The sequence below is a fragment of the Scyliorhinus torazame genome, chromosome 21, assembly GCF_047496885.1.
Source record: "Scyliorhinus torazame isolate Kashiwa2021f chromosome 21, sScyTor2.1, whole genome shotgun sequence".
Classification (NCBI taxonomy): domain Eukaryota; kingdom Metazoa; phylum Chordata; class Chondrichthyes; order Carcharhiniformes; family Scyliorhinidae; genus Scyliorhinus; species Scyliorhinus torazame.
The window spans coordinates 118,716,326-118,739,650 of NC_092727.1; the positions used below are offsets into that span (position 1 = coordinate 118,716,326).

The 23,325-nt window shown below is 50.7% G+C and overlaps 1 protein-coding gene across 13 annotated transcripts in view; it reads left to right on the top strand.

Annotated features, from left to right (window-relative positions):
• raraa (retinoic acid receptor, alpha a) overlaps positions 1-23,325 on the top strand; it is a 756,690-nt gene that overhangs the window by 619,901 nt on the left and 113,464 nt on the right. For all 13 annotated transcript variants that reach the window (XM_072487386.1, XM_072487388.1, XM_072487385.1 and 10 more), the window contains one exon: positions 17,959-18,107. In XM_072487386.1, coding sequence (XP_072343487.1) covers positions 17,959-18,107 — 149 coding nt within the window. The remainder of the gene's footprint in view (positions 1-17,958; positions 18,108-23,325) is intronic.

A 23,325-nucleotide genomic window follows, 5' to 3' on the forward strand; every position in this document is an offset into this window, starting at 1 on the left:
TCGGGGGAGTGCCGTGGAAGGGGTGAGTGCCGGGGAGGGGGGTGGTGAGTGCCGGGGAGGGGGGGATGAGTGCCGGGGAGGGGGGGGATGAGTGCCGGGGAGGGGGGGGATGAGTACCGGGGAGGGGGGGGGGTGAGTGCCGGGGAGGGGGGGGATGAGTGCCGGGGAGGGGGGGGATGAGTGCCGGGGAGGGGGGGGATGAGTGCCGGGGAGGGGGGGGATGAGTGCCGGGTACGGGGGGATATGAGCGCCGGGTACGGGGGGGGATGAGCGCTGGGTATGGGGGGATGAGTGCCGGGTACGGGGGGGGGGGGGGTGCGACGACACCCACACACACCTCTCCCCCACACACACAGACTGCGGCCACGCCATCACCTCTCCTGCAGCCACCCCCCAGGCCGTGACCTACCTCCACGCTGGACGGCGTCAACCATCAGCACTGGTTGACGCCGTTAAAAAGGTGTTTTGATTTACGCCGACGTGGCTTCGGCCCACATCAGCCAGCGATGTTGGCCGCCATGGCGGCAGCCGCTATTTTCCATGTTGCCCTGGAAGAGGACCGTGCCAGAGAGGCGGCGCAGGCTGCCCCAGAGGAGCATGCCGCAGATGGGCAGGCGGCAGCCGCCCAGGCTGGAGGGACACCCGCCCGACAGGACGAGGAGCAGGGGAGCACGTAGTGGAGAAGGAACACGAGGAGGGGGAGGAGGATGTTGCGGCGCCACGGCAACGGAGGCACCCGAGGAGGCCCCGTGTGTACCGGCCCCGGCAGTCATACCAGGACCTCACGGACCGGGAATGCAGGAGGAGACTCCGGATGAGCCGGGAAACCGTGGCAGGAGGTGGACTCCTGCGATTCCTGCCCTCTATCTCGGGATCCCTTTGGCGGCCGTTTCCTGGGGCGTCCTGGCCTAGATGGGTCAGGCTGTGGCCCGGGCAACTGGGATGGCGAGCTGCCAGCCTGTCCTGCCCGTTGCCCACCCAATGCACCTGGGAGGGAAAGGAGGGTGGGGGGGGAGTCCGAGGTGCTGCAGTGTTCCTGGACCTCCCCTACAGGGGGACCAGGGACGGGCGCTAGCAACTCCTCCTCCCTCGGGGTGCCCAATGGCCCCCAGGCCTCTACATGGGTCGGGGGTGCGAACGGACCGGCCATCCGACTCCCCTCCAACACCTGGTGCTGCCAGTCCTGGAGGCCCGTGCTGGTATAGACAAGGGTCTGCAGGTTTGCAGCCATGGAGCTCAGGGAGTTGGCCATCCCTGTCTGTGACTGTGCGACACCGGTTCGCACATGGGCAATGGTGCCGATGCCCTCAGCGATGGCCTGCTGAGACTGGGCCATGGCCTGCTGAGACTGGGCCATGGCCTGCTGAGACTGGGCCACGGCCTGCGGAGACAGGGCCACGGCATTGAGCGCCTCTGCCATCTGCCGCTGGCTCATGGCCTCCTGTGAGAGGGCAGCCATGTCCTGGGCCACAGACGCCACCTGCACGGAAAGCCCCAGGCCTCGCATACTGCTCCCCATGTCTGACACTGTCGCGCCCATTGCCTCCACCGTGGACGCCACCCGTGCGGTGTCAGCCTGGGTGGCACGCATGACCGGCACCACTGCCAGCTCCTGGATGCGGGTGGACTCCTCCACCTGCGACTGCAGCCGCTGCAAGCCGGCCGTCACCCTCTTCGCTCATCCCAGGTTCGGTGGTTGCATCGGGGCTATGGGGGGGTGTGGTAACTCCAGGAACCCGGGATCCATCTAGGCGGCAGATGTTCGCTTGCGCCAGGATGCCCTCCGATCGCCCGGCCCCTCTGCTGCTCCTACCTCCACCTGCTGTACCTGTACGGCTTTGTTGTACGCACCAGTGAGTGTACCAGACGCCTCATCACTGAAGTGCCCAACTGAGGTGAGTGTCTCCGCGATGGTGGAGGGTTTTGGAGACAGCAGTGGCATTGTGTCCTGCGCATCGTCCGACTCTGAGTCCATGGTACTTTGGGGTGGTGGTTTGTCTCCACCCATCCACTCTGTGTCACTGTCCTGTATTTCGGTTTCCTGGGTAGGGGTCTCCTGGGTCGGGCTGTCCTGGATCGGGCTGTCCTGGGTCGGGCTGTCCTGGATCGGGCTGTCCTGGGTCGGGCTGTCCTGGATCGGGCTGTCCTGGGTCGGGCTGTCCTGGGTCGGGCTGTCCTGGGTCGGGCTGTCCTGGGTCGGGCTGTCCTGGGTCGGGCTGTCGTGGGTCGGGCTGTCGTGGGTAGCGCAGTCCTGGGTAGGGGTGTCGTGGCTCGGCTGCGACGGGGGCCTGTGGCTGCCCCCCTCGTCACTGGGTGGCACACGCCTGCGTCGCCGCACGAGACAGGGTCGTCGTCTCCCTATTGCTCCAGGTCTCTCCGTCGCCCTGGGACATCCTGCGGGCGTCGCGTGCCAGAGGGTCCGGGTCTCTCCCTATCCCGTGGTCGCCCTGGGGCATCCTGCGGGCGTCGCGTGCCAGAGGGTCCGGGTCTCTCCCTATCCCGTGGTCGCCCTGGGGCATCCTGTGGGCGTCGCGTGCCAGATGGTTCGGGTCTCTCCCTATCCCGTGGTGTGCGAGGGGCATCCTGTGGGCGGTCGGCACCTGCGGGGATGGGTGCCTCGGCGTTTGCTCCTGCGATACACAATGAAGTATGCATGGTTAGACACGCAGGTGGTAATCAGGTGATATGGGGGAGGGGGATACGGGGAGGGGGATACGGGGAGGGGGGATATGGGGGTGGGGGAAAATGGAGCAGGGGGGATATGGAGGAGGGGGGATATGGGGGAGGGGGCATATGGGGGAGGGGAGAGATGGGGATTGGCTGTCGGTTGCTCACTTGCTGGTGGGCCCCCGACCTCTGCATCGGCAACCTCCCGGTCCTCAGGTCCGCCAGCCAGTTCCAGGGCCCTTTCCTCATGTACGGTGAGTGGCCTCTCATCAGCCGGGCCTCCTCCAGTCCTCACATGCTCCCTATTGTTGTGTGCGCGCTTCTCCTGTGGGGGGCGGGTGGGTGGTAGGGGTAAAAGGCAACAGTGTTAGACAGGTATATGAATGCACGCGAACGGTTGTGCGTATAGTGCAGAGGTTAGGGTTAGGGTTGGTTTCACCTGGGGGTGTGCCGCACATCGGGCAGGGAGGGGGGGGAGGGACTCACTATGGCTGCCCTGACGAGGTTGTTCACCTTCTTGTGGCACTGGGTGCCTGTCCGTGGTGTCAGGGCCACAGCGCTGACGGCCTCTGCCACCTCCCTCTACAGACGCCGGCTGAGGTGTGGGGCGACCCTGCGGCCGTGTCCGAGGTACAGGGCCTCCCTCTTCTCCTCCACTGCATCCAGGAGCGCCTCGATGTCACGGTCCTGAAACCTCAGGGCTGCGCGGCGGGCGGCCATCTTGTCGGGTCATCCGAGGTGGGGGGGGCGCGTCTTTTGAGCCGTCACGCCATGCGGCGTATATCACGCCGCACGGCGTCACCGTCCACGTCGGGTGACGCCATCATGAATGGCGTCACGCCGCTCCTAGCCCATTCGGGGCCGGAGAATGTGCGTTGGTTGGGGGGGCCCGACGCCGAGTGATCCGTGCCGGTTTTGGGGCCGGGTCCCGGACATCCCGCCAGTTTTCGGAGAATCCCGCCCCTTGTTATGCACTGTAGTCTGTATTGGGGCTTTTTAACTTCAGCATGGAGATTGCCAGTTAATGCCAAGTTACTGGTTGCAGTTAAACCTGCATACTTGCAACCCTGATGTGGGCACAGGTGTAACATCCTGCTGACTAGAGCAAGAAGAATGGAACATTTCATCTTGGTAGGATAATGTATTTCACGCCTCAGTCATTCAATGGGAGGAGGTGAAAACCTTGCATTTACGTAGCACCATTCATGCCCTTGATGTCCCTAAACGCTTTACAACCAATGAAGGACCTTTGAAGAATAATCACTACTATTTTAAAAATGGCAGCTAATTTGCACATAGCAAGGTCCTACAATGACCAATGTTATCAAGGCCAGATCATTTTTATTTTGTGATGTTAGGGTAAGTATTGACCAGGACACAGGAAAGAATTCCCTTGCCACTCTTCAAAGTAATGCTGTGGCATCTTTCATCCCTGGGAGGGAAGACATGGTCTCAGTGTAACGTCTCTTCCAAAAGACGAACTGTCAAACAGTGCTGGCATGAATGCGCTGTGATGTGTCACTGACCTGTGTAGACATGAAAGGAGCCAGGTTTGGTTGCCAGCTAATGTTAGCTGATTCCCACAGCAGTCGGGTACCTACAGTTGGTCTTAGAATCCTTGGACTGGATGTTATTTAATGACTCTTTATCACTCACCAATTAAAATGACCGTGTATTAAATCGGAGCCCCAAATTCTGTACACAAGGACAGAAGTTTTTTATTGTAATCTCTCTCAATAAAGAGCTGGTTGGTCCATCAAACTGTTTTTGATTTAGGATTAGTGGTTCGCATTGCTGCTTCACAGCTCCAGGGACCTGTTTTCAACTCCGACCTTGGGTGACTGTCTGTGTGGAGTTTGCACTTTCTCCCCGTGTCTGTGTGGGTTTCCTCCGGGTGCTCCGGTTTCCTCCCACAGCCCAAAGATGTGCAGGTTAGGTGGATTGGCCATGCTAAATTGCCCCTTAGTGTCCAAAAGGTTAAGTAGGGTTACTGGGTTACAGGGATAGGGTGGAGATGTGGGCCTAGGTAGGGTGCCCTTTCCAAGGGTCGGTGCAGACTCGATGGGCCGAATGGCCACCATCTGCCCTGTAAGGATTATGATGATGATTACACCCTTTACACACGGGTTAAATTATCGTTCGTTACTGTCGGTTTTGAGGGTCTGCACAAGGAGGACTTGTAAACGTAGTGGATTCTACCGTAAGAAACTTGAACTTGGGCAGCACGGTGGCGCAGTGGTTAGCATTGCTGCCTCATGGTGCTGAGGTCCCAGGTTCGATTCCGGCTCTGGGTCACTGTCTGTGTGGAGTTTGCACATTCTCCCCATGTTTGCGTGGGTTTCGCCCCCACTACCCAAAGATGTGCAAGGTAGGTGGATTGAACACGCTAAATTGCCCCTTAATTGGAAAAAATGAATTGGGTACTCTAAATTTTTTTTTTAAAGAAACTTGAATTTGATCTCAACTAACATCTGAATTTGTGATACTCCATAGTAATGATTTTGATCGTCCACAGATCCTCAGAGCCAATCCTAGGCCTGTCCCATCTGAATCTCCACTGTTGCTGACCCACAGTTGAGAGGGAACTTGCAACCCAATTGCTTGTTCTGCGACCCCATTGGTGGGTCATGATGCACAGTTTTGTTAAGTGCTTACTTCCTAATCATAAGGTTATGAACTATTGTTGTGATGATGCTCAGATTTAAAGGCCTGACAATGACATTTGAATGTATTCAAATGGCATAGGAATTCCCTTTACGTCATTGGCGGGGAGTGGGGACAATCACAATGGGAAACCCCACTGTCGTAAATCGCGTTTTGGGATTTCCGTGGGATTTCCCGCTACTAATACTATATTATCGCCAACCTTCACTTGTTAGTTCAGCCACCTTTGGGTGAATTCCTGCACCTTCTGACTTGCCCACTAAACGAGACACCCAGGAAAGAATTGATACCACATCCTCAAACACACATTTTGGCAATCACTTGGAGAGTATCATTGGCTGTTGACAGCCTCAGCTGATAGAGGAGAAATGTAGAAGGCAAGTCATCTGCCTGGAATAATTGGAAATGGGGAAAAGGCGAAACATTAAGATTCGGTACTGTTTGAGAAGCCAAAGTAACTCTGGCTGAAAACATTTCTCTGTAATGTGCATCCTCCCACAGAATTCATTCTCCGAGCCAGCAAGTGCAGATTTTCTCAGCTGGTTCTGGGCTTGTGTACATTTTTTACTGATGCGTGCTTTACAACGTTCTACACTGATAAGCATTTGGAAAAGAACTCTGCAGGTTCTGTCCTGAGTTCATTACCGCCCTTTCCTCATCTGTTACACACTGATATTTACCAGACATCGCGCACAAGTCACGTAGCTCTTAATCCCTACGGGAAGATCACAGCAGCTGGAGCCAAAATCCCACTAACAAATTTAGACCGATTATTTACGCCTGACCTGTATCTTCACTAAGTGAACAGGCATTTCTCCTGGGATAACTTCTCAAAGAGCATATTCGAAAATTTGACAGTAATGCAATAGCATTGAACTAGTAGTAAACTTATAGATGGTTTTCTTGATGTCACGTGCTCCAAGGTCATAGGTACTTTTTCTATATTTACTGTCAATACAACATGGGATGTCAGCATAATAGTGTAAACATTTACAGCCACATAGTTTTTCCCATTTTCCCCAGCATGGTTGATTTGATTTGATTTATTATTGTCACATGTGTTGGTATACAGTGAAAAGTATTGTTTCTTGCATGCTGTACAAACAATGCATGTCATACAGAGGGAAGGAAGGAGAGACTGCAGAATATAATGTGACAGTTATAGCCAGGTGTAGAGAAAAGATCAACTTAATACGAGGTAGGTCCATTCAAAAGTCTGATGGCAGCAGGGAAGAAACTGTTCTTGAGTCGGTTGGTACATGACCTCAAACTTTGGTATCTATTCCTTGACGGAAGAAGGTGGAAGAGAGTATGTCCGGGGTGTGTGGGGTCTTTTCCGAGGCAGCGGGAATTGTAGACAAAGTCGATGGATGGGAGGCTGGTTTGCGTGATGGATTGGATTACATTCACGACCTTTTGTAATTTCCTGCGGTCTTGGCCAGAACAGGATCCATACCAGGCTGTGATACATCCAGAAAGAATGCTTTCTATGGTGCATCTGTAGAAGTTGGTGAGAGTCATAGGTGACAAGCCAAATTTCCTTAGTCTTCTGAGAAAGTAGAGTCGTTGGTGGGCTTTCTTAACTATAGTGTCAGTCGGCGATTACAGTTTCGAACCATGCCCCGCACTGGGTAGATTTGCGGCTTGGGGAGGAGAGAGGACAGCGCCCGCTGTGGAGGCTGGACGTGGGGTTGTTATCGGACGAGGTGGTTTGCGGGCGGGTGAATAAGAGTATCCAGATCTATTTGGAGACAAACGACACGGGAGAGGTATCGGCAGCGACGGTCTGGGAAGCCCTGAAGGCAGTTATTAGAGGGGAACTTGTATCGATCCGGTCCCATAGAGAAAAGAGGGAAAGGGCGGAGAGGGAGAGATTGGTGGAGGAGATATTTCGGGTGGATAGGAAGTATGCGGAGGCCCCGGACGCGGGACTCCTGAGGGAGCGGCGCAAGCTTCAGGTGGAGTTTGAATTGTTGACCACAGGGAAAGCGGTAGAACAGTTGAAGGCTAGGGGTGCGGTGTCTGAATATGGGGAGAAGGCGAGCAGGATGTTGGCGCACCAGCTTAGGAAGAGCGAGGCGGCCAGGGAGATTGTGGGAGTAATGAATAAGAAGGGCAACTTGGTCTCAGACCCGGAGGGGGTGGATGAAGTTTTTAAGGAATTCTACAGCAAACTATCTGAGTCCGAAGCCCCCGGTGGGTGCGGAGGGATGAGGCAATTTCCGGACCAGTTGAGGTTCCCGAGGGTGGAGGAAGGTCTGGTGCAGGGGCTGGGGGCGCCGATCGAGATAGAAGAAATTATTAAGGGGCTGGAGGGCATGCAGTCGGGCAAAGCTCTGGGGCCGGATGGCTTTCCCGTGGAATTTTTTTTTTAAATTTCAGAGGCGTTGAGCCCACTACTGTTGAGGATCTTTAATGAGGCGAGAGAGACGGGAATCCTCCCCCCTACAATGGCACAGGCCTCGATCTCACTTATTCTCAAATGGGAGAACGACCCTGAACAGTGTGGGTCTTACTGGCCAATCTCGTTGCTAAATGTGGATGCCAAGCTATTGGCGAAGATCTTGGCCATTAGGATAGAGGATTGTGTCCCGGGAGTGATAGGGGAAGACCAGACGGGATTCGTTAAGGGCAGGCAAATTAATGCTAATGTGCGGAGGCTGTTAAATATTGTTATGATGCCCTCGGAAGGAGAGGAAGCAGCGAGTCTCGCTCTACGCGGATGATCTCCTCCTGTATATCTCAGACCCACTGGAGGGGATGGGGGAGGCCATGCGGATCTTAAGGGATTTTGGCAGTTTCTCAGGGTATAAAGTGAACGTGGGGAAGAGCGAGCTGTTTGTGATCCAGGCTAAACGACAGGAGAAGAGACTGAGGAAGCTGCCGCTGAGGAGGGTAGAGAAGAACTTTCATTACCTGGGAATACAGGTGGCCCGGAAGTGGGATTTGCTGCATACGTTTAATCTGACCCGGCTGGTGGAACAAATAGACTTTAAAAGATGGAACATGCTCCCACTGTCACTGGCGGGGAGGGTACAGACCGTGAAAATGACGGTCCTCCCCAGGTTCTTATTTGTATTCCAGTGCCGTCCCATCTTCATCCCGAAGGCCTTTTTTAAACAGGTTAATAAGATCATCTCGGGATTTGTGTGGGCGAACAAGATCCCGCGGGTAAAGAGAGTGCTGCTAGAACGCAGTCGGGAGGAGGGTGGGCTGGCGCTGCCGAACTTTTGCAACTACTACTGGGCGGCCAACATTGCCATGATCAGGAAGTGGCTATTGAGGGAGGGGGAGGCATGGGAGTGGTTGGAGGCGGCGTCATGCAAAGGCGCCAGTTTGGGAGCGCTGGTAACGGCACCTCTGCCATTCTCGCCGGCCCGCTACTCCACATGTCCAGTGGTGGTGGCGACATTGAAGATCTGGGGGCAGTGGAGGAGACACGAGGGTGGAAGGCGCGTCGGTCTGGACCCCGTTATGTAATAACCACAGGTTCCTGCCGGGTAGGATGGATGGCGGGTTCCAGAGTTGGCAGAGGGCGGCTGTTAGAAGGATGGGTGACCTGTTTATAGATGGGAGCTATCCCAGCCTGCAGGCGCTGGAGGACAAATTTAAATTGCCGCCAGGGAACGGCTTTAGGTATCTACAAGTGCGGGCCTTCCTGAGGAAGCAGGTGGTGGCCTTCCCGCTGCTGCCGCCACGGGGGATACAAGACAGAGTAGTGTCCAGTACCTGGGTGGGGGAGGGGAAGGTGTCGGATATCTACCAGGAGCTGTTGGAGGCGGAGGAAACCCCAGTGGAGGAGCTTAAAGGCAAGTGGGAGGAGGAGTTAGGAGGGGAGTTAGAGCCGGGACTGTGGGCAGAAGCCCTAAGTAGGGTCAATTCCTCCTCGTCATGTGCCAGGCTCAGTCTAATACAGTTTAAGGTGGTGCACGGGCACACATGACGGCGGCGAGGATGAGCAAGTTTTTTGGGGTGGAAGACAGATGCGCGAGGGGTGCGGGGAGCCCAGCAAACCATGTCCATATGTTTTGGGCACGCCCAAAGCTTGAAGGGTTCTGGCAGGGGTTTGCCAGGGCAATGTCTAAGGTGCTAGGAACACGGCTGGTGCCGAGTCCAGAGGTGGCGATCTTTGGGGTGTCACAAGACCCGGGAGTTCAGGAAGCGAAAGAGGCTGACGTCTTGGCCTTTGCCTCCCTGGTAGCCCGGAGACGGATCTTGTTAATGTGGAGGGACTCGAAGCCCCGAGTGTCGAGACCTGGGTTAGTGACATGGCTGGGTTTCTCAGTCTCGAGAAAATAAAGTTTGCCTTAAGAGGGTCAATGTTGGGGTTCTCACGGAGATGGCAGTCGCTCGTCGACTTTCTTGGGGAAATTTAATTTAATTTAAAATGTCAGCAGTAGCAGCTTTCCGGGGGGGGGGGATTGGTGGTATATATATTTTTTTTAAACCATAGTGTCGGCATGGGGGGACCAGGGCAGGTTGTTGGTGATCTGGACACCTAAAAACTTGAAGCTCTCGACCCTTTCTACTTTGTTCCCGTTGATGTAGACAGGGGCACGTTCTCCACTACGCTTCCTGAAGTCGATGCCAATCTCCTTCGTTTTGTTGACATTGAGGGAGAGATTATTGTCGTCGGACCAGTTCACCAGATTCTCTATCTCATTCCTGTACTCTGTCTCGTCATTGTTTGAGTGCATCTGATGCGACATTTTCCAAAGAAAGGCTTTGGTAACAGTATTATTTTCAAAACCCACATTTGTTTTCCAGTCTTCTCCACTGTTTTGCTGCTGCCCTCAGGAGCCTCACTCATTATTGAGCCTAGAGGATGATGGTCGGGAAGCTTTTTGACTGTGAACAGCTTCACACCTATTCACTGAACATGGGCACTAGTATTGCAGCCGGCTGGATAACAATCACGAGTGGCAATACAGGCTCATTTTACTCTCCTCCCTCCCCAGCCTGGGCCAGTTGGAGATATTTCCTAAGAACCATGTTGAATTGTGAAAGACCTATTTATTCAATTTATGTACGTTGTTACATTTTAGCATGTTGGCAAAAAGGTGGAGCTGTAGGATTAAACTTGAAGGACGACTTTACCTTGAGTATACTGCTCAAGATATTATTTATTCTGCAATACGAATGAAAGTTGGTCGGTTCGAAGAAGTAGGAGTTTGACACGCCTGACACCATTGCAATGTTTCCTCACTGCTGCTTAAACATGCCTTTGCGCATTTATGTGTGTCCTAGAAGTACTGGACCTCAGTTACACTGTAAACAGCATCTTTAGCGGCACTTGAGCATGTTGTGTATGACAACTTCAGTGATGTAATTGAGCCAGCCTGCACTTGTAGGCTTGGCTCAAAACATACCTGAGTGATAATTCTACTAGAAGCAGTGGCTTATTGCAGGATTGTTTAACACTTAACCAGGGCTCATTATTAGTTGGGGAGGTGCGATGTCTGGGGAGAACTCAGTATCACAGCGTTGTCCCGTAGAAGTGTGTTCATGGGGCAAATGCATGTCTTGGATAATGTAAGGTGGAAAGTTAGGTCAAGAGCTTTCAGTGGGGATGATCAAAGTTAACCTACCGCACAGTCTAAAACTTTAATTATCGCATCGTGAAATATCTTAATTTTCTGGCAAAGCCCATTAGAGTAAAATAATGTCTGAAATTTATATTTGTAGGCCCAGTGGTCACGTGATGGATGTGGTTACAAAATGGGTCACATGTTAGAGCAAGGGCTGTCCCCGGAAGCGCGGGCGGAGCACAACTATGAAGTAGCTGCTGGGCTAGTGAATTAACTACTCTTCGTTATAAGTGTTTGTTGTCTGTGATTCGGGAACCCAACACGGTTATAATCTTCAAATTGTAAATTAGAAACAGACTCTTGACAATTTTCACTCCGTCTTCCCCTTATATTCCATTGTGTTCTCTCTTATTGAATTACAATTCCACGGCGCAAACTAGTATTCATGTATGAATCTGACAAGACAGGCATGTGAGCTAGGAGCAGAAGTCGGCCATTCAGCCCTTGAGCCTGCTCCACTATTTAATAAAATGGTGGTTGATCTTTATTGCCGCCTCAACGACATGTTCCCACCTCCCCTGATACTCTGTGACTCCGCTTGTTAGCCAAGAGGTCATCTACCTTAAAACTGAGGTCTGACTAGGTTATTTTTCTTTGGTGGAGGAGGAGTGGTATGTCTGATCTTTCCCTCACCTGATAACCACCTATGTGCACTTCCAAATGGTGTCAATGGAAAGCAGGTAGATCAGCTGATTTCTCCCTTTTTGACACAAGGACCATTTCCATCACCTCTCTGGGTTTCACGACTCAGCACTGATCAGGGTTCAAACCTCGGACATTTCTGATGTTTCTGGCACTTTGCCGAATAAATTCATTGCGCCATCAAGGATCCTATGTTCTGGTTTTTCAAATGCCTGAGCCAACCTTCAATGTCCTGATATGTGAGGGATAAGCTCCATTAGTCAAATGCAGTGCAGTCACACTCCTGTGGAGTCGAGGCTAGGTGCATGATAAGAAACAAAATTTATAACGTGCTGCGCTGTTGAGATTTATTTTACCAAGAATCATTTAGCAAAAAATAAGACGTGAAAGAACTTGAAAGTCAGAGCTGTTAGTGACCAACGTTTAGCTGATTATTTTCCGTTTCTATTTGTTTGTTCGTTGTTTATAATTTGAGAGTTTCTGAAGCTGTTGCTTGCAGAAGCTTGTATGCCCTACGGGCTTCTTTACGTTGGTTGACCACTTCCTTTTTGGTATTTTTGCCAGTTTAAATAAAAGAGCACAGCTAAAAATATCAAAACAGCACATTCTCGCCGTGTCTGCATTGGTCTCACCCCCACAACCCAAAGATGTGCAGGGTAGGTGGATTGGCCACGCTAAATTGCCCCTTAATTGGAAAAAAAATAATTGGGTACTCTAAACTTATATTAAAAAAATATAACAACAGGGGTGACCTACGTAGCTGACCTGAGCAAAGATTTGTCCAATATTCATTTAACCTGTAATTTATTTTTGTGCTTTTTTTTCATCCGTAGAGCCATAGAAGCCCTAAAGTGCAGAAGGGGGCTATTCAGCTCATTGAATCTGCACCGACCCTCTGATAAACCACCCTGTCTAGGACCACTCCCCCTCTCTATCCCTATAACCCCACCAAACCTTTTGGACACTAAGGGCAATTTAGCTTGGCAAATCCACCTAACGTCTTCGGACTGTGAGAGGAAACCGGAGCACCCGGAAAGAAACCCGTGCAGACACAGGAAAAACGTGCAAACTTGACACAGTCACCCAAGGTTGGAATCGAATCCAGGCCCCTGGCGCTGTGAGGCAGCAGTGCTAACCACTGTGCTGCTTCAGCACCCCTGGATAAGGAAGATAAAAAATCAGCCATGCTCCTTATCAGTGTCTAATAACCTGTGCTGGAAAATGTTTGGTGCAAACGAGGCCCGTGTTTATCATAGAATATCATAGAATTTACAGTGCAGAAGGAGGCCATTCGGCCCATCAAGTCTGCACCGGCTCTTGGAAAGAGCACCCTACCCAAGATCAACACCTCCACCCTATCCCCATAACCCAGTAACCCCACCCAACACTAAGGGCAATTTTGGACACTAAGGGCAATTTATCATGGCCAATCCACCTAACCTGCACATCTTTGGACTGTGGGAGGAAACCCACGCATACACGGGGAGGATGTGCAGACTCCGCACAGACAGTCACCCAAGCCAGAATCGAACCTGGGACCCTGGAGCTGTGAAGCAATTGTGCTATCCACAATGCTACCGTGTTGCCTGTTACATTCTCAAATGGTGGCCTGCTGAAAGTCACTGGGTGAGTTATCCGCGCCCCCAGCCACATGTTTCTTGGCACACCGTCACTGGCAGTGGGAGTCTCCGTTTCCAACGTTGGTCATTGTGATTTTCCAATGTAGCAACCCCGCTACAAGAAAAGAGAATCCCATGGGCAGTGCAGTGGTTAGCACTGCTGCCTCAGGCGCTGAAGACCAGGGTTCGATCCTGGCCCAGGTCACTGTCCGTATGGAGTTTGCGCATTCTCCCCGTGTGTGCATGGGTCTGACCCCGACAACCCAAAAGATGTTCAGGATAGGTAGATTGATAATGCAAAATTGCCCCTTAATTGGAAAATAATAATTGGGTACTCTTTTTTTTTTTAAAAAAAGAGTAGAGAATCCCATGTGTAGAGAATGCATGCCACTGTCTAGGCTTAGAGAATAAAATTAGACTTTGACGCAACATAACAGCTTACCCAGAGCAAATACAGTTGAAGTGTTGTGAATCTTTGGAATTCTCTATCCCAAAGGGATATGGATGCTCTATTGTTGAATAAGTTTAAAGCTGAGCTAATCAAATTTTTGGTTTCTCTGAATAGAGGGATATGGGATAGGGGAAATGGCACAGAAGCTGAAGATCAGCTTTTGGTCCAATCCCGCTCCTCTGTTTTTTATTCTTAATCTTCAGTGCACTGAAATTAATTGAAATTTAATTTGATGCTTGGTGTGTGAGCCAATTTGTTTAGAATTTTCAAATGAGTTCATTGCAGATGACAGCTGGTTTTCTCTGCAGTTCTGTGTAATATTGGGGCGCCCAGATTTGAACAGAACAGGTGAAAGTTGTGAATAACAAACTGCTTAAATTTCATCTCTGTCAATGATGTTCACAATCTGCCTCTTTGGTGCTCACGGATATAGTATCTAGCCGAGATTGATGCTCTCTCCTTCGACATAGAGAAAGAAAGACTTTCAGCGTGATTCTCCGCTTTATGCTGAAATGACCCGATGCCGGTGTGAAATTGGCACGAACCACTTTGGCGTCAACGGCCCCGAGAGTGAGGAATCCGCCACTTACTTTCACTTTCTCGGGGACTAGGGGGTGCCGGAGGGGTTCGCGCCGCTCCAGCCCGCCGAAGGGACTCCGCGAGTTCGCGCATGCGTGGAACCGCGTGTTTTGGCGCATGCGCGAGGGGGGGGGGGGGGGGGCTCTTCTCCGTGCCGGACATGGCGGAGCCCTACCGGGGCCGATGCAGAAGGAAGGAGTGCCCTCACGGCACAGGCCCGCCCGCAGATCGGTGGGCCCCGATTGCGGGCCAGGCCACCCCTGGGGTCGGATCCCACCGCCCCGAGGACCGCCCCAGCCGACTTACCTGCCAGGTCCTGCCATGTGGGACCATGCGTAACCCACGCTGGCGGGACTGGCCAAAAACGGACGGCTGCTCAGCCCATTGGGGCCTGGAGAAATGCCCGGGGAGCCGCTGCCAACGGCCCCCGACCAGCGTGGCGTGAACCCTGCCCCCGCCGGAGAATACGGCAGCTGGCCTCGGGGCGGCGGGGCAGGATTTACGCCGGCCCCCCACTGATTCTCCGACCCGGCGGGGGGGGTTGGAGAATCCCGTCCTTTGTTTTTATATTGTGACTTTCATGATTTCAGGTGTCCAAAAGTGCTTCCTCGCAGTGAAGCACTTCTGAAGTGTGATTTGTGTTTTTAAAGTCGGGAAACGTGGAAGCCAGTTTTCACAGAGCGAGGTGCCACCAACAGCAGTGAGATAAAGAAATGTGTTAAAGGGGCTATTGGGCGGCATGATGGTGCAGTGGCCAGTACCGCTGCCTCACGGTGCTGAGGACCGGGATCGATCCCGGCCCCGGGTCACTGTCCTTGTGGAGTTTGCACTTTCTCCCTGTGGCTGCGTGAGTCACAACCCAAAAAGATGTGCAGGGCAGGCAGGTGAATTGGCCACACTAAAACATTTTTCAAATATAAATTCAGAGTACCCAATTCCTTTTTTCCCAATTAAGGGGCAATTTTGTTTATTAAAAAGGGGCTATTGATTGTGGAATAAAGTTGGCCAGGACACCAGTAAAATTCTTCCTGTGGTTCTTCAAAAGGCGTCGTGGGATCTTTTATGTCTGCCCGAGAGGACAGGCAGGGCCTCCGCGTAATGGGCTGGAATGGGTGGGGTTTTCTAGCCCTTCCCGCTGGCGATATCTTCTGGTCCAGCCGAAGGTGACCCCCCCCCTCGCCAGGTTCCCTGGACAGGAAAGCCGTATACAACGCTGTGGACTTCGGTGATACCAGAATATTCCAATGACGAGCTGCCTTCATCATCGGGAAACCCGGGGGGGGGGGTTTGGGGGCGCAAACTCCCAGCCACATCTCATCTGAAAGACTGTACTTACGACCATGCAGCACTTCCACCAGCCCCAAGCGCAGCATTGTGCTGAGTATCAGTATAAATTAGGTCCACAAGTTGTTGGAATGGGCACTAATTGGGCAGCATGGTAGCATTGTGGATAGCACAATTGCTTCACAGCTCCAGGGTCCCAGGTTCGATTCCGGCTTGGGTCACTGTCTGTGCGGAGTCTGCACATCTTCCCTGTGTGTGCGTGGGTTTCCTCCGGGTGCTCCGGTTTCCTCCCACAGTCCAAAGATGTGCAGGTTAGGTGGATTGGCCATGATAAATTGCCCTTAGTGTCCAAAATTGCCCTTAGTGTTGGGTGGGGTTGCTGGGTTATGGGGATAGGGCGGAGGTGTGGACCTTGGGTAGGGTGCTCTTTCCAAGAGCCGGTGCAGACTTGATGGGCCGAATGGACTCCTGCACTGTAAATTCTAATTCTATGAAAGCATGGAGGTAATAGTACTTCCACGGGCTGGGATATGACAATCGTGATTTGAATCTTTGTGTACAGCCTCACAATTTCACTAGAAGTGGTAAACAGAGAAACTGTTTCCCGAGTTATTCCCCTTGGCGTTCCTCTTCAGTCGCTTCGCATTTCAAACCTTATTTTGTTGACTCAGATTCAAAGCCACGGAATCACAACTCAGTTTGGTGAATGTCAGCTGGTGTGTGTTTCTTCCCCTAACGTTTCTTCCTCCATTGTCAGTAGGCTTTAAGGAAATGTGTAATAACAGTTTTTCCTTCCCTCCCACAGTAATTCTGAATGTCTAGATCTTGCCATGATTCTGTAGCTTGCCAACAGCTGTAAAGACTATAATCAAGGAATTGAGACAGGGATTTTGAAATGGTTATGTTGACTGATAACTGGAAAATGCCAGCCACGAGATATTAATCTAAGCAATGGCTCCCCACTTGTACAAATGGAAACTTGCTCTGTTACCGTTGAGCATTTGACCCCTGGGCTCCAGACCTAAGAAAACATTCCATTATAAAGGGTATTCCCATTTGGTAGATTATCTTGGAAGGCTGTAAAGATGGATGAAGTTTCAGAAAGGAGGTGTAACAAAGCCATGGAGAGATTTGATGAGTGGAATGTGAGTTTAAAATTTGATGTATTAGTGGACAGGGAGCCAATATAAGTCGGTAGTTCCCCAGGTTTATCCCTCTTCCTGTTTCCCAAACAAAAATGCAATTCTGGTTCTCTAGCACCACTTCCAAATGCAAGGAAAAGATGTCCGAACCCTCCATCGTTTCCATCCTTGCTTCATTCAGAGCGGGGGATCGGTGCTATGGTCAAGAATAGGGTATGGTGGGGCACGATAGAAAATAGGAGAGAAACAAGAGAAAGGTATAGGGCAGGGCAAAAAGTTCCAGGGTGGCTTGGCTTGGTAGGTCAGGTTGTGGCAACTGAATGGGATGGCTTTATTTATGGTGACAAAACAATTCTTGAGCTTCTTGCACTTGTTGGTGGAGGGGAGAGGGAATTAAGGAGACTGTTCATAGTGGAGAGCAAAAGCATTTCTGATTGATGCTGGAGATGCAAGCATTATTTTGTCACAGGAGATCCGGGGCTGATGGCGCTTGATTTGGTCCACCCAGACCTGGTAACGAATGCATGAACCAGTTGTGCACCATGTGCATTCAAGTCTCTGCCCCCTTGGGCTGACGGGGGTAAAGATGGGAGCCTTCAGAGGAGAATGGCCGAGGAGGGGGAGAGTTAGGAAGCATAGGTAAATGAGTGAATAGATTGACAGGTGCTGAAGTTATCTGACTTAATTTCGATAGGATTATAATATATTACTGATTGTTAGCGATTAAAAATGAATAGAACAATAGAATCTGAAGTTAAACCAATAGAAGAAGCCAGAAAAGATCTAGCAGAGGATTGTGTTTATAGTAGAAATAGCACCTAAATCAACCAATGGCAACACTTAAAAAAATTACAGAATATTGAAAATAAATGGCAAGTGTAATAATTTTATTCCGTTGTTCAAAGCATTGTAAAATTGTAAAAAATGTACTAAATATAGTTAGGCTGTGAAAATCATGGCCCACCTACTGCAGTTCATGTTGTGTTTCCGTACATTTGTTTATATTTTCATGATGGAAATCAGATGAGGATTGGAGAAACTATAATCAGCATTCCCCAACCCACTCTCTCTTTGAATGTAAATCTCTATAACGAGTAGGATTTACTGGATGACAATTTAATGTCTAGTGGTCAGCTTCTACTTGCTGTATAATACCTGCCAAAAACACACGTTGTCTCAGTATGCCTCCTGACTGTCTCAAGTTCCTTCAGCCTGTAATTGTTATAGTTCGTGTGAACTGAGTGCAGTGAAAAAGTAAAATGTTGTTGAATTCCTCCTTTTAGATTTAAATTCAGACTGTTTTCTTTTATTTTGTATTTCAGCCATTGAAACACAGAGTACTAGCTCAGAGGAGATTGTGCCCAGTCCACCTTCCCCACCCCCTCCTCCACGTGTATACAAACCCTGTTTCGTCTGCCAAGACAAGTCATCGGGTTACCACTATGGAGTCAGCGCTTGCGAAGGATGCAAGGTACGAGATAAGACCTGAGGTATTTTCACTTTGCTATGACAGAGTCAGGAGGGTGGCGCAATAATACCTCCCCCGATTGCTGTTTTTCACTCTTTATTTTTCCAACCACTGCCAGTTCCTCCCAGGGCACCAGTCAGAAAGGGTGCTGGTGAATGGGAGCACCTGAGCCTCACAGAACGGTGGTTCCCTGTCATCATGGGAATGAGGAGAGTTGACCTGTGAACAGTTTTGATCCCCTTATCCAAGGAACTGGCATTGGAGGCAGTCCAAAGAAGGTTCACTGACCAGCCAAAGTGGCAACTTGTCCAGGCCCCTGCCTTGTCCCTGGAAACGCATCGGGAACACCTCACTCTGTACCCTGGAAAAGAGCCAAATCTACTCACCATCGCCATAATCCTACTCATTCTGGAGATCAGGTCCATTACATATAACAACAAGTCGTCCTCGTATAGGGACACTCCGTGTTCCAAACCCCCTCCTCTCTATTCCCCTCCTCTCCGCCGATGCCCTTAGCGCAATCACCAGCGGCTCAATCGCCAATGCAAAAAGTAACGGGGAGAATGGACAATCTTGCCTGGTACCCCTGTGTAAAAGGAAATACCCCAAACTTCTTGTGTCAGTGTGGGGGCCATATACCACAGCCTAATCCAGGCAATGAACCCTGGTCCAAACCCAAACCAACCCAATACCTCAAAGGTACTCGCATTCAACCCAGTCGAACGCTTTCTCCGTGCCCATGGAAATTATTACCTCTGTTTCCTGACCAGTCAGGGGCATCATCGCTACATCCAATAACCTCCATATATTGGTCGACAATTGTCGCCTCTTCACAAAACCCGTCTGGTCATCAGCTATTACCCCCAGCAAACAATCCTCCAAGCCTGTTGCCAGCACCTTAGCCAGCAATTTTGCATCAGCATTTAATAATGATATAGGCCGGGCAGCACGGTGGCGCAGTGGGTTAGCCCTGTAGTCACGCGGCGCCGAGGTCCCAGGTTCGATTCCGGCTCTGGGTCACTGTCCGTATGGAGTTTGCACGTTCTCCCCGTGTTTGCGTGGGTTTCGCCCCCACAACCCAAAGATGTGCACTAACCCAAAGATGTGGGTACACTAAATTTATTTTTTTTAAATAATGATATAGGCCGATAAGAGTCATACTCTTTGGGGTCCTTGGGCGGGAATTAGCGGGGCGGGCAACTCCGGCGCGAAGGAGTGGTGTGAACCACTCCGGCGTCATGCCGCCCCAAAGGTGCGGAAGGGGCTTGGTGCCACGCCAACCGGCGCCGAAGGGCCCCTGCCGGCCGGCGCGAGTTGGCGCATGCGCTGGAGCGCCAGCGTGTGCTGGCTTCATCCCAGCGCATGCGCAGGGGGGGTTCATCTCCGCGTCGGCCATCGCAGAGGTCCACAGCAGCCGACGCGGAGGAATAGAATGCCCCCATGGCACAGGGCCGCCCGCGGATCGGTGGGTCCCGATCGTGGGCCAGGCCACCGTGGGGGCATCTCCCGGGGCCAGATTCCCCCCACGCCCCCCCCGAGGAGGACCCCGGAGGCCGCCCCCGCAGACAGGTCCCGCCGGTAAGTACCTGTTGTAATTTACGCCGTCGGGACCGGACTAAAACAGGCGGCCACTCGGCCCATCGCGGGCCGGAGAATCACCGGTGGTGGTGGTGGGGGGGGGGGGGGGGGGGGGGGAGGGACACACGAACGGCTGGCGCGGCGCGATTCCCGCCACCGCCAAATCCCCGGCGCCAGAGCATTCGGCAGTCGGCGGCGGCGGGATTCACGCCGCCCCCCGCCGATTCTCTGACCCGGTGGGGGGTCGGAGAATCCCACCCCTTATTTTTTTTTTAAATTAGCGAAATCGAAGCTTGTGCCAATGTGGGCAGAAGCTCCACCTGGGCTAACAAATCATTGAACATTTCCATTAGATGAGACCCCAGCTCCATCGCAGATTTTTTATAAAATTCTGCTGGGAATGCATCTGGGCCTTAAGCCTTCCCAGACTGCATTTAACCAATGCACCTCAGCACTTCCTCCAACCCAAGTTGGGCCTCCGACCCCTATGCTTTTGCCTCCTCCACTATTGGGAAATCCAAGCCGTCCAAGAACCGTTTGTACTTGGCTCCAACCTGTACAGCCCAGTAAAAGGCCCCAAACACCCCATTTACCGTACCTGTGCCAGAGACCACCCTGCCCCCGGTGTCCTTTATTTGCCCAAACTCCCTTGAAGCTGCCTGCCGTCTCAACTGGTGTGCCAACAACCTACTGGCCTTTCCATGTTCACAAAGCGCCCCCCGTACCCAATGCAACTGACCAACTGCCTTTCACCCTCTCCAGGACAGTCCTAATTGGTTCTGCCACTCTCACCAAGTCTTCAGTGACCACCTGTCTTTGCTTTTTAAATTCGGCCAATAGGAACTCCACCATCTTGTCAGTATGACATAACATTTGGTTAGTGTGTGCAAAGTAATTATGAGACTGCTACTTGTACATGTTTGCAGATGCTATTAAAGGAGATTTACAATGGAAATGGCATTTAACCCTTACACTACAGATGATCACTATCGCCACATGGCTGGTATAAGAATGATCTACATGTTATTTTTCCCTAGTTAAACCTGCAGCTTACACTCCTAGAAGGTTGTGGTTTCAAATTAAGCTTGCGAATTGGGCAAATACTACACTCCAGTGTAGTAATAAGGAACAGCAACAGTGTTGGAGACGCCATCCTTATGGATGAGGTGTTAAACTATACCTTGCCTGACTGTTCAGGTGGCCATTCAAGATTAGATGGCACCATTCAAAGACAGCCAGAGTGTTATTCTGGCCAACATTCTTTCCTCAGCCAAAACTAAATCAGCTGATCATTTCTGGGATCTTGCTGTGTGCAAAATGATTGCCATATTTACCTCCATAGCAACAGTAACTGAGCTATTAATTGTATCTGTCGTGATTTGAGATTAATGGGGCAGGCACAATATAATCCAAGTTCTTTTATTTATTCTGTGTTGTAGCATTTGACAGAAAGTATGCTTGTCTTTCAAGAAGTGATCTTTCAGACCCATTCATCGTGCTTTTTGCTCCCCTTCCCTTTGAGACAAAGGATGTAACCAAGCCCATATGCCCCTGTCACATGCAAGGTGAATGACTCAAATAAAATAAATCCCTTCAGCGAGAGACGGAGAAATGAAATCCCTTTTTATTTGGCCATAATAATGACTGTTAGGTGGATTTCTACAAAAGCAGCAACATGGTTTGTTGAATGAAAGAAGAGTCAAAATTAAGATTCTTTTCAAGTACCTAATCTCGTGTCTCATTTATGGAGCTGAAAGGGAGACATTCCTTTGGTTTATGGAGTCTTTCAGCGGTTTTCTTTGGGGCAGAATCCGCTTTGAGACGCCATTGGCGGATTTACAAACCGTGTTAGTTCTTGGCAAACACCTCAACAACACTGTGGTTCAAGTGCAGGACAAAACCTTCATGTAAGCATTGCATTCAGTACATTGTTGATGAAGCTTTGAATCTTTGATTTGAATGGTGCCAAGTGATGCAGTTACTTTAGATTGAGATGGGGGAGAAGTGTGACTGTAGGAGGTTTAAGTAACAAGAATGTTAGGAAGTTATTTGTAGTTTCCTAAGCAACTGGGCATGGCTTTGTAGTCTAATTTATCTGAGTTTCTCCTCTGGCACAGTTCTCCGACAACTCTGCCAAAATGCTTTAGAGTAAAAGTCATGTTAGATTCTGATGTCTGTGGAACAGGCTTCTGCTTTTAATAATTGAAAGTATTTTGAAAGTATTGTTGGCTTGTACATTCTCATACATTCAAGTGTTAAGTATAAACTTTCTGCTCTTAATTGCTTTATAGTATAATTTATGCCAAATTGCCAGTATTAAGAATAGAATGGGAGTTTTTTTAATTTATCACTTTGCGGTTGACTTGGCAGGTTCGAGTTCCTTCAATAGTTTAATGAAGATCCTAGCTCTGATCAGCAATACCAAGTTAATTAACTTGGGTTGGCCTCTGCTGGGTTGCATGTAGGTTACTTAATCTGGCTTCAGATCCCCTGTATTTGAGAGCGAAGAATCAGCCAGAGTTTCCACCCCTGGTCACTATCCAGGGACCTCGTGGAGTCCCACAAGGATCGATCCTTGGCCTCCTTCAGTGGCCGATTCCAAAAATACACCGGGTTCCACGTGTTCACTGACGATTCCCAACGTGACCTCCCCACCACCACTGCTGCCTCTGGGTTGCCAGACTGCTTGTCCAATATCTGACATTGGCAAACATGAAGTCAATGTCTTCCCACCCATTACAAACTCTGTTCCCGAGCCACTGATTCTGTCGTCCCCCCGGTCACTATCTCAGGCTGAATCGGATTGTTTGTCCGCAACTGCTGCATTTTATTTGACTCTGAGCTGAGCTCAGCTTCCGATGCTATGTCCTCTCCGATCACAAGGAATGCTTGCCCACTGCCAATTCTGTAACGTTGCCTGTCATCTGCCTCTACTTCAGCCACGCTGTTGCTTAAACCCACATCTTTTGTTCTAATGCTCTCCTCACCAGCCTCTCACTGCCCCCCCATCGTAAACTTGAGCTCCTCCAAAATTCTGATGCTCATCCATTCTCCCTGTTCTCACTGTATCTACGGTTTACTCTTGATCAATTACCTTGACTTTTTCAAAAATCCAACATTTGATGTAAGTGAGATTTTCTCAACTGTTAAGTGATCATTTGTACTTAATTAGCCCCATGCAATAAATCTTGATTTGTTTAAGTTCTGAGTAACAGGGAAAGGTTATTTGCATTACCCTCTGCTATTGTCCAATTACAAAGTGACAATTTTCCACCATCCAATCACCCTGCTATAGATCACAATCATTTTCCTTCCTCAGTTTGTCCACCAATCCTCAAGGCACTTACCTTCAACAGATACAGCTCTTCGGGTGCCAGAGAATTTGGGCACCTTGCCTTTGTGCACATTCTTCACAATGAAACCTAAACAGTGACTTTAAACCGTCCATTCTTTTTTTGAGAACACTTAGTTCATAGATGGTGCACGGCTGCAGTAGGATGCAGATCTGCTATTACCTGCAGGTGCAGAATCCTCAGCTAGGACGCCAGGAGGGCGACCAAATAGAAACCAGATGCTTATGTGCAAGATGAATCCACTCACACATTGCTGTGACCGCACTAACTGAAGCTTTGAGAAATACGTG